The sequence below is a fragment of the Vanacampus margaritifer genome, chromosome 3 (assembly GCF_051991255.1).
Source record: "Vanacampus margaritifer isolate UIUO_Vmar chromosome 3, RoL_Vmar_1.0, whole genome shotgun sequence".
Classification (NCBI taxonomy): Eukaryota; Metazoa; Chordata; class Actinopteri; order Syngnathiformes; family Syngnathidae; genus Vanacampus; species Vanacampus margaritifer.
The window spans coordinates 17416003-17427907 of NC_135434.1; the positions used below are offsets into that span (position 1 = coordinate 17416003).

Consider the following 11905-nt stretch of genomic DNA (forward strand, 5'->3'; position numbering starts at 1 on the left):
TGTGATTACATGTTGTTTGACTACTATAACAATCCGTGTAGTTTGTGTGATAGTTAGGGTTAAAAGCAATGCAATCCGCCGTTTGCTTTCACCAGCATTTTAATTGCGTTGCATTGGGAAAGTATCAGAAATGCCCGGATGTTAGAAATGCTACTGCTTGTTGCGTTGAAGTGTAAAAAATAAATAAAGTGGTGAAGTGTTGGTCATACCGCGTAGACGCTCTTTACTGTCTCCTACAGTCTGGGAGAATATCGACCACAGCCGCTGACACGTACCACTATTGCGACCAACCAATCACAGCACGCACAGTGCACCGTGCGTGACAATCCCGCCTCTCTGTTTGTTTGCTTGGGTTTGTTTGGATTTGCGGGAAGCCATGACGGAAAGTCAACACGAAACAGACTTGGTGCCGAAAAGAAACTCCACCTCCATAGTGTGGACTTGGTTTGGCTTTTCCCCGGAGGACAAGGCGCAAACCAAAGTCATTTGCAAAGTTTGCAGAGACGCCGTTCGGACGTCGGATGGCAACACAACGAACCTTTTTAATCATGTGCGTAGACAGCACCCAAACCATTACGCCGACAGCCAAACCAAACGGAGATCAGACACATGGCAACCAGAGGCAGCCGCTAGCTCCAAGCTAACACAACCCACGGTAACACAGTCAGTTAACAAGGGCACCCCATATGAAAAAACAAGCAAGCGATGGAGAGAAATAACGGAGGCAGTGACTTATTACCTTGTTAAAGACATGATCCCCATTAAAAATGTGGAAAACGAGGGATTTAAAAGACTGTTTAAAGTCGTAGACCCGCGTTATGATCTGCCTAGCCGTAAATTTTTCTCCAGCACTGCCATTCCACGTCTGTACTCTGAATGCCGTGAAAAGATCGAACGCGAAGTTCGCACTGTCCGTTTTTTCGCAGCAGCAAGTGATATGTGGTCCAGCCGCACTTCAGAGCCGTATTTAAGCCTAACGATTCATTATATTCACGACTGGAAACTTTGCAGTGCGACTCTCCAAACAACATACATCCCAGAAGATCACACCGGGGAGCTCATAGCGCAAGGGCTGAGGGATGCTCTTCAGTGCTGGGGACTGAAAGAGGAGAATATGACCTGCATGACCATAGACGGTGGGACTAACATGGCGAAGGCCTTGGAACTCAACAATTGGACTTGTCTGCCGTGTTTTGGGTATATACTGCATCTAGCCATTGGTAAGTGAACTAAATGAATTGATGAAATGCATACATTTAGACCGAAGATGCATCACTAAACAGGGTCACATAAAAATGTAAACATCTTAAACCAAACAGTAATAGTAATTAATTATTGATTTATTGCTGCATGTTAAAATTGCACATTATTAAAATAACCCAAACTAAGAACACAGAATATAAATTAGTTGTGTTAGTCTATGATGTAGAGTCATCTTTATTTATATAGCTCTTTAAAACAGCCGTAGCTGTCACAAAGCGCTTTACAGAAACACACAACGCAAAAAAACCATACCATAAAACGTTAACAGAAATAATAAGCTTTTATCAAAACAACTTGAACTAGGAACATAGTCATTTATTTTGTCAGCCAACTCTTATAACCTAAGAACACAGAAAACAGTAGGACTGGGTATCGATTTTAATTTACTCAATCGATTCAATTTTGATTTTTTTGCGATTCGATTCACTTCAGTTCAATCTGATATTGATTAATTATGGAAGATTGATTTTTCTTAAATATCAAGGACATGACAAAAACTCCACAAACATTAGCACATTCACTGCCATAAATTCATTAAAAATGTATATATATTATTAAAAATTAGGGGCAAGAGGCGATTAAAATTTTTTAATTGTAATTAATCGCATGACTTCACTAGTCATGATAACTCACGATTAATCACAAATTTTACATCTGTTCTAAATATACAATGAAAAAATGTTAGGTTTTCATACTCTTGTTACAAAAGTGGGAAACATTTTAAACTAATAAAAAGAGTTATATTTATAATATAATATATTTTTTTGATGTTTATAGCCAGTACATTTCACGAAAACAGTAAGATACAAAAAATGTGGCCTTTAAAATTCTATTTGCTTATGAATTTATGGGAAAAAGAGATATTAAAATAATCGACTCGTGGTTTGAAAAGGAAAATTGATTTAATATGGGTCATCCTATATATTTTTTATACCCAGCCCTAAAAAATAGTGTCTATATCGGCCTATGTAATGTACTGAGCTATTTTATGAAAATAACTCCACTTAATAAACTAGGAACACAGAACACAGTAATTCATTACATTAACCTATGATTTTAAAAACATTGAAATGTTTTATATTAACATTTTTTTTATAATTACAATCATTTTGATAATCTGTTTAATGAAAACAATAGACATGAACATGCTATTAGTTTGATTTAATCTATACACCTAGTGCTTAATATATTGTGTGTTCTTCTTCTTTCAGAAAAAAGTGTCAAAGATCCTCGTGTAACACGTGCCGTTTCTGTCTGCAAGAAAGTGGTGAGTGCATTCTCCTTCAGCTGGAAGACGAAACAAGATTTGAGTCAAGCTCAAACCGAAATGAGACTACCCCAACAAAAACTCATCAGAGAGTCGCCAAGCCGATGGCGCTCCAAACTTGCCATGATTGAGAGAGTGTCGGAACAAGAAAAGGCTATTTCTCATGTCCTGCAGGACGAAAAGACAAAGCACTTGATGCCAACATGGCAAGATACTGATGTAATGGAGTCCATAAAGAAGGCTCTTTGTCCACTGAGAGATTTCACAGATGCACTTTCAGAGGAGGAATATGTTAGTGTTTCCTATGTCAAGGCGGTCCTGCACCTGCTGAAAGTCAACCTCCTTAACCTGGACGATGAGTACAGCGAGCTGACAAACAAGATAAAGACAACTGTCCTCAACTACCTCACAGAAAAATACCAGGATCCCACCACTGATGCCTTGCTGGACATGGCATCACTTCTTGATCCCCGGTTCAAATCCCAATACATTGACAGTGACAAGAAAGAGAGCGTACAAGCCAGAGCTGCGTCCGAGTTGGAGTCCATGCTGGATGCACAAGCACACCATCAACCTCCATCCACATCATGGAGTCCCGAGATAGAAGAACAAAGTCTACCAAAGAAAGCAAAGAAGAAGACGTTAGCCGGATTTTTCAAAACCTCAGGTGCTGTATCGTCAACTGCCACCATGTCTGCACCCCCAACTCTAAGAGAGGCCATCGATGGGGAACTGAAGGCCTACCTGTCCACTCCAAATGCAAACAGCGAGATGGATCCTCTTAAATGGTGGAGACTCAACGAGGGAAACTTTCCAAGGGTCGGCCAACTAGCCCGAAAGTATTTGTGCATTCCAGCCACGAGCGCGCCCTCAGAACGAGTCTTCAGCACAGGTGGCAACAAAGTCACTTGCCAAAGAGCTACTCTCAAGCCAGATAAAGTTGACAAATTAGTCTTCCTCGCTAAAAATTTGTGAATGTAATCTGTCATATTAACTTATTTCCTTTGAGGAGATAAAAGCGTGAAGATGTCTGAACAAAAACTTTTTTAAAGCAGCTGTATTGTTCACTGAGGTTACAGTCACTGTAGGTAGATCCGATTTGTTTTAAATTGTTGCACTATGAGACAACCAGTTGCTTAAGTTTACATTTTTGTTTTACCCTTTAAAATAACGCATTTGGTGTGTTGCCTTGTGTTTTTTTAATAACCTTTTGTTTACATTCATTGCACATTTGGATAATAATTGCACTAATTAAATTAAAGCCTGTTAGTTGGCTTAAAATGTCAGTTTTTTTCTTTAAGTGTTCTATATACATTTTAAATATATTTTAATTTTTTAACATTTTTGCTGTGGCTCAAGAAAAACCAAGTGATCTGATAAAGGCTGTGCCGAAACGTCACATTAAATGTGTTTTTGACATCTGCCTGGTGAGTGTGATGCCGTTTTTTGTTTTTTGAAAATGCTAATCAACAATTTTTTGGGAAGTATTATGAATTAAAAATGTTAGAATAATTGCAGTTCTATTTAGTCCTAGTGTGAGAAAAGAGAATGGATTGTGTTTGTTTTGACAGTTTTGCTGTTTTGTGTGGGACTTTTCTAGGAAGATCCCATTTGTCAAGTCATCTCAGATGCTCACAGCACTAGCGCAGGCTGGCCAAACTTTTGAATCGCAATATCTAAAGTGCATGCTCTATTGGTTTAAGGTCTAGTGATTGACCTGGCCAGTCAAAGATCTAAATTTAACACATTCCACCTGATGATGTTGTGTTGGCACTGCAGTGTGTTTTGGATTATTGTCATGATGGAAGCCTCTGGATGTATTTTCCTGTAAATTACTAGACTTAAGATGTTTTTTTAGACTTCAAAATTTATTCTGCTGCGACCAACATGAGTTAAGTTAAATACTTAAACTAATATGAATAGTTTTATGGAACAAATATTACAATTAAGGGAGGTTGGTGCACCTAATAGTTTTTAGACCAGCAAAGAAGGCTTTGCTAGCTCAACACTGGTGGTTATTTTTGGTGGTGTGCTTAAAACGAGTCATGTTAATATTTACTGAATGATGAGAAAATATGTCTTATGTCAGTCGTAAAACCCATTTCATCAGACGTCAGTGGGTTCCACGTGTATACAACAGAGGGCGACAGTGTGGCTCCTTATGGTCGCCAGAGGAAGAACCAGCCTCAGTGGGTGCAGTTGATGTTAGCTGTTAGCAGACAGCACGAACAAGACATTGAAGTGGTTCCTTGTCAACTATCTCCATCGACGAACAGAGAGCGAGGAGGTTTGATCGAGGCACCCCGACGACCGCTTCGCCAAGATGAGCTTTCTATTGTAAGTAAACTTGACAAACATTCGCTAAACCGTGATCGAATTTTCTCATCGGCGCTTGCGGTTAACGTTAGCTAAAGTTCCACCAACAGGGGAAGTAACTCAAAGCAGACAGACACCCGTGATATAAATAAATAAATAAAATGGTTCACCATTGTTGCGTATTTGAAGTACAGGTACTTTGTAGTAAAAGGTTATTATCATTCATTGGAATACGTGGTATATGCTTATTTCGACTATTCGCTCAAGTTAGTGCCATTTAAACTCAAATGCTAGCTTGACCGTTAATGCTAGCTTCGAATTGGGTAGCTACTTTCTTCTGACTTGTAAGATATTGTGAACATCTGTTACTATATCTAGTTTGTTTTGTCACTTGTGTCATTCTATTGTTATACAGCGACCCCTACTCATTTACTTCGGACTGAGCCATTTCCTTGACACACGCCTTTGATCATTGGCTGTGATCTCATGCACAATTCACTTTTACATTGACGTGTCGTACATGTTCATGTAGATTAAATGGCCTCTGCAATCTGAGGGCTGCATCAAGAATTCTGCCTTTACAAAAATCATCGTGCCGAGTTTTGATTAAAACAGTCACAACAGGCTTCATTGAACATCTAACTGTGTCTGTTGATGTGATTTTAGTTGATAGAAGTGTACGACTACACTGTATAAATCGAATGTAATGATTGTTTCCAATATCTAAAAGAAGAATAGTCTGAGTCACCCGATTATGAACAGCAAACAAGCAATTATTACAAGTATTAAGATGTAATGCATATAGGGAGTCGTGCAGTAGTACGGAAAATTGACGACTGTGCAAATGATGCAGATGAGTCGTCATATAATAAAGTGACCGATATTGTGCTAATTAAGCTACGACAGTTGTGGAAATGATGCAGAGAATGGTGGAAAAATTATACACATTGTGTCTTATTTTGAAGAGTAGCCATTTTTAGGGGTTTATATTACATAATCATAATCAGGGTACCTGAAAAACGCAACTAAAGGTAAATAAAAATCTCTGCGTATACAGAAAGAATCTTACTAACTGCTTTTACTACTAATTATTTTAAAGTTTGAACGAGACCTTGTGGATACCCTGTATTTTCATGCAACTTTTCGATGCACTATTAGGCATTCGCATACACCTATCATTCTATTCATAGCATCAGACAGCTGTTCAGCTCTGCTTTTGTTTCCCCCCAGTAGTAGTCGCTCATCAAAGACCTTCAAGCCCAAGAAGAACATCCCAGAGGGCTCACATCAGTATGAACTGTTGAAACATGCTGAGGCCACGCTGGGCAGCGGGAACCTGAGGCAGGCGGTTATGCTGCCGGAGGGAGAAGATCTTAATGAGTGGATCGCAGTAAACAGTGAGTGCAAAAAATAAGAGACGCACATTAAATAAAATACATTGTTTTTGCTGATGCAGTGAACCCCCATGTATCGTGGAGATACCTTCCCCCCAAAAAAGATCCCATATCTTAATGCTGCCATAGACAGTCTGACAGTAATTACCATACATGCTGTGATAATTATAACCATTAAACAATTGCTGCTCTAACGCTGCTCATTGCAGAAAATAGAATTTTGAATCTCTATGGCCAAAAAATGAAACTGCACACTTCCCTCTTCACGTACACGATGTGCGCATGACGTCACATCTGCAGACAGAGGGCGGGAAATTCAAACCCGAATCCAGCCTGAAAACGTTTGGCCAGAGGCTTGCAAGAGTACCCGTTGTGAACAGCTAAAGTGTTAATCTGCTAATTAGAGTCATAATGGTCACATAAAAAGGCCATTGTAAAGATATTTTTGAGCAAATGCTTACATTGGGCATCTTTAAGACACGTAGAGCAGCACACCCTACAAAAAGAATATACAATAATATTCACAAGCTCAGTTTCTCTTTGCTCCATGGGAATGTCGACCCTTTTTTTAGGGTAATTTAATTTTGGACCTTCTCTGCCTCTTCTTCTTGTTTTTAATTAAAAGACATGCCTGTAGCATACTATAAAAACCCAAATATTTGATCGCTTAAAAATTGCGATGACGTGGGGGCGAGAATTCTGAACCATGATATATTGGGGGAACACTATTTCACAGCTCTACTTTAGTACTATATGTTAATAAAATAAAAAAAATACTGATTATTATTTTTACAACTTAAGGCACTTAACTGCATTTATCTATATTTCAGCGGTGGATTTCTTCAACCAGATCAACATGCTGTACGGCACCATTACAGAGTTCTGTACTGAGGCCAGTTGCTCAGTCATGTCTGCTGGCCCCAGGTAAGGCAATAAAGCACACTAAATCATACACCTAGATATTAATAGTACTGTACTGCCTTAAACCCAATTATGACCTAACCTATTTAGACCAGTCTCTTCCGCAGGTGTTTCACTGATATCTGACAGTGTGGAAACTTAAGTATGGGACAATTAGTTCCACTGCAACTGCACTGCATTATTGATACTGATCATAATACAAGATTAATCAATATACGCATAAACAAGTATTTGAACAGATTAGGGGCGAGAAGAAGACAAATTTAATTTGATTTTGTAACATTTTATGAAATTATTTTGGATGAAACAGGTCCTGAATATTCCTATAGTACTTAGGGGTACACTTCTGTTGTTTAATGAACGTTAAAGCCAAAGGCCAAAGTTTTTCCGTTGCTGTTTGTAAACACAACATTCAAAACTGACACTTAAGGAAGCAGCCAACCAGGAACGAGCGTTAAAGCAGCCCACCAATCAGGAAGTGCGTGTTTGCACAGTGAAATTTGCATATGTCACTGATAGTAGCTTGCCTCCGTGGCTTGGCTGGAAGGAAAACGTTGAGTCTCCGCCTAGAAACGTCCCGGGCAGGCCAAAACAAATCCTTCGGACATACCTTTAAGATGAAAGGGTCCTTGGAAAATGTTTGCATTAAATTTCTGCACCGAATTGCTTTAATGTTGTCCTGACATTTAAATTGGTAAATGGTTTTAAACAGTCAGCCAAGTAATGGCATGAAAGTCGCTTGGATAAATTGGTTTGAAATGTAGCTTGCAGTCCCTTCAGACGCTTGCTGTTGGTTGCTCAAATCTAGATCTGGCACTTCCTCTATCCTCTCTTGCCGTGACGGTCAGCGTTTAATCAGGAGGAAAGGACGGTGGCTCACTTCCTGCTCAGGGAACAGCTAACAGAAACATACACGTACAGAAGAGATAGTGCTGCATTTCCCACTTCCGTTTCTATTTTGATCTTATCTCCTACCAAGCAAAGTTTACATGAACTAAGTTGATATGTAGAGCTGTGATGATCTTCTGCTACATGCTACACTGCTACTTTAAAAGCTCGCTGAGTTTAACTGTGTGACTTTTTGCAGATATGAGTACCACTGGGCTGATGGCACCAATATTAAAAAGCCTATCAAATGCTCCGCGCCCAAGTACATAGATTATCTGATGACTTGGGTCCAAGACCAGCTGGATGACGAGACTCTTTTTCCCTCCAAGATTGGTAAGATTTGATTTTAACCAGGAAAATGTTTCATTTTCAAATAAATGGCATTATTTTTGTGGCGATACCGCCTGATGAGTTTGCATCATCTTCACCCACCGAACTGATCGGTGTTCTGTTTTGGGTTTGTTATAACTAAGGTTACGTTCACAGGTCTTAATGCTCAATTCCGATTTTTGGGTGAAATCCAATTTTTTTTGAGTAAGCGTTCACATTACCTATTAATTGCGACCTCAGTCTGTCTGCTATGTGGACGTAATGCGTCCCTAAAGTGACCCGCATGCGCAGAAGAAGGTACGTCACTTACAACGTTGTGTTTGCGGAAGTAAATACGTATGGTCCAGCAGAAAAAAAACACAAAACACTCGTTTTTTTTCCCCTCCCTAACAATGACGTCACGCCATTACCGCACGTAATAAATGAGCCGTCTGTCATCTTTATACTTTATGTTTCAAGTGAGATTAAATTAAAGTCACAACTTTGCCGATTCACGTTCGTCTCCCCAGCCGTGCGGACCACGCGGATGTGTCGAGCATAAATCAAGCTTTCAAGCGTTCAGACTGCGGTTGCATTGCAAAAATTCAGAAATGTATCCGATCGAGGCCCACATATGAAAATGACTCAAGTCGGAAATGAAAAAATCGGAATTGAGCCGTTCAGACTGACATAAAAAGGTCAGATGCAGGTCGCATATGGGCAAAAAAATCTGATCTGGGTCGCATTTTCCTGCAGTGTAAACGTAGCCTAAGACACAGTCAGGAACTAAACACATTTCTTTCCGTATATGAATAAAAACAAAAGTAAGTCTGTGCTGTGTTTAGATGGAAGAATGAATGAATGAATCAATTGACTTCTGTTCAGCCTGAGGACAGATCTTGAGTTGTTGTTTTTTTTTTTTTTTTGCACAAATGACTAATCTTGTGATTTAGATTATATGAAACAGTTAGATGAGGTAATTGGTTAAATCACTCACTCATCAATTCAGTGAAGTTGGCGCCATCTAATGAAAGTCAATAAAACTACACAGAAAAGAAGGAACAACAAAAATAAGTACATTGCTGGGCTTTAGATTTTATCACATTTTTATACAAAGTCTATTTTCCACCACAGGTGTTCCGTTTCCCAAGAACTTCATGTCTGTGGCCAAAACCATCCTGAAGCGCCTTTTCAGGGTTTACGCACACATCTACCATCAGCATTTTGACTCTGTGATGCAGCTGCAGGAGGAAGCTCACCTCAACACCTCCTTCAAGCACTTCATTTTCTTTGTCCAGGTGAGTTAATGCAGCACGTTCTACTTTCCGAAATTGTGCAGCAGTAGTGTTTTTCTGCAGCCAATCTCAACCAATTATTATAAAGGGAAAAGCACAAATTGGAAGATCTGTTGGCAGGCAGCTGAGATGACAGCCACAGTAAATCAAATTTTAATATATATACCAAAAACACAAATCAAACTGTGTTATGAATTTATGCTACTTGCAGGAATTCAACCTCATCGACCGGCGAGAGCTCGCTCCCCTGCAGGATTTGATCGAGAAGCTTGGATCCAAGGACAGATAGACATTGCATCACGCACCTCTCCTTACTTTTATGAATTTGAACACTTTTTTTCCCCCACCATCCTCCCTCTTCTTGGCCTCTGCTACCTCTGTGACTTCAGGTCTGAACTCAGTTTGTGCCTTCTTGTCATTCCTCTTAGCTGAGCATTTGGATTGTACTATTTTCTCCTCTACTCCTTCTGCTGTCTTTCACTACTGTCTGAGCCTTCTTTCCCCCTAATTTGTACTTTTGGATATGAATTAGCATTAAGTGCTAGATGTATTATTTGCAGGACTGGTTAATAATGAGAAAAAAAAACAGTTTTGTTTACTTTTTAACTGGACAACGGAAATTTGGAAGTGGAAATGAGAAGTTTCCTCTTTTAAAAGCTGGTTAATATTTTTACATATTCATTGTCTTGACTGAACAAAAATCCAGTTCTTACATTTAAATTAGTTCCTACTATAAAGTGCAAGTAAATAGTTTTTTTTTTTTTTTTTTAATAAAGAAGTTAATCGGTGGACCAAACCACACAGGATATTTCCAGTCCGAATTGAAGACGGTTGATGTGCATGATGCCATGTAAGGCAATACATTGCATTGACGGGTGATTGTGAGAAGCCTTTTTCACATGAATGACTGTGTTTCTTGTACATTTTCCTTTTTTTCATTATTATAGTAAGTAAAGTACAAGATACAGTATATGGCTTCCAATAAACAGCTGTACTTATAGTGAAAATGCAATATATAGAAAGATTTTGAATGCAAATTTTTTTGTTTGATTCGATTTTTTTGTTGTTGTCTTAGGTTATTTCTGTGGTGCCGATCATTTGTGGAAATCTGGATAGTTGTGTGTTTCCTCAGTGTTGGTACTTATTTCCCCGGGGGTCAACAACTATTGCCTCTGTGCGCCAAGAGAGCCAAAATATTGTAAATATAATGAACCTGTCTTGAACTCAGGCTACAGCAGCAGGGCTGTGTGTACTGCCATCTTTTTGATTACCAATTGCAGCTGGGATGCTATTCTATTCATCTATGATGTTTGATTTGGCAACACTGACTACAAATGGACCTTAATTCTTAAGATAGACATTTAAGAACATCAGCAAAGTAATAATGTTTCAGTAATTAATTACAAGTAGACATTCCTCCTTTTTTTTTTTTTTTTTTTTTTTTAAATTTACATGCTCATGAATCCCTTCTTGTTCTATTTGAATATTACAGCAAGCATGTCAAATCTAGTCTCATATATTTTAGCCACATTTCATATTTTTATACATGTAGAATCAGATAAAGTACAAGGGCTTGGAAATTAATCGGGGGTTTTATTGAATCCTTTGGTGGCCATTTTGACTGGTAGGGGATGCACAAATGTACAGTGTGTACTGTGTCCAAACATTTGCTGTAAATAAGATCAGCATTTTTATCTGATAAAGCTGTGCCTTTACATTATTGAAATGTCTTGAAATGACTGTATTGGCAGATTTGAAGCTCAATTAAAATATAATTAAAGGAAAATGCTGTTTTTTTTATTTTGTGTGAGCATGATTTTGGATTGATCACTGCAGACACTTAGACTTGTATAAAATGTTTTTCTTATTTTATTTAGTTCCCGCCTACACATATGATTATTGATGTTGGTTTACAATGTCACGTAATATATATTTTTAAACGTATGTTAGGTGTATTATTTAAAGTAGTCCAGTGACTGTTTACTGTACATGTATAACCCGACAAATGTTTATTCGACCAATCAAAACGAAGGTTTTACTTTAGTTACCCTCAGTGTTGACTATACAGATTTACATTTGCTTAAAATTATATTAAACTGCCAATATAAAATAAATTAATGTAACCAGTTAGAATTAAATAATTGTTCAGATATGTATTTTTCTCCACAGATAATTAAAAAAGCACAATTCTTCACAGATTAATTATGCACCACAACACTGCGGTAGGACTCTGCATTCTCTTCATTTTATCA

General features: G+C 38.4%; 2 protein-coding genes across 4 annotated transcripts; both read left to right on the plus strand.

Annotated features, from left to right (window-relative positions):
• Nucleotides 1–333: 333 nt before the first annotated feature.
• LOC144049060 (E3 SUMO-protein ligase ZBED1) lies at nt 334–3953 on the plus strand. Of its 2 annotated transcripts, XM_077561659.1 has the most exons (3): nt 505–655; nt 1012–1220; nt 2475–3953. In XM_077561659.1, the coding sequence occupies exons 2-3, from the start codon at nt 1115–1117 to the stop codon at nt 3503–3505; spliced, it is 1137 nt and encodes a 378-aa protein (XP_077417785.1). In that variant the 5' UTR covers nt 505–655; nt 1012–1114; the 3' UTR covers nt 3506–3953. The 2 variants fall into 2 exon arrangements, with proteins under 2 accessions (XP_077417784.1, XP_077417785.1); XM_077561658.1 differs by having other exon boundaries at nt 334–1220.
• A 736-nt stretch (nt 3954–4689) lies between these two features.
• On the plus strand, nt 4690–11439 carry LOC144049343 (MOB kinase activator 1A). 2 transcript variants are annotated; one of them, XM_077562189.1, is made up of 6 exons: nt 4690–4867; nt 6077–6243; nt 7071–7164; nt 8249–8382; nt 9493–9656; nt 9865–11439. In XM_077562189.1, the coding sequence occupies exons 1-6, from the start codon at nt 4854–4856 to the stop codon at nt 9940–9942; spliced, it is 651 nt and encodes a 216-aa protein (XP_077418315.1). In that variant the 5' UTR covers nt 4690–4853; the 3' UTR covers nt 9943–11439. The 2 variants fall into 2 exon arrangements, with proteins under 2 accessions (XP_077418315.1, XP_077418316.1); XM_077562190.1 differs by having other exon boundaries at nt 6080–6243.
• The last annotated feature ends 466 nt before the right edge of the window (nt 11440–11905 follow it).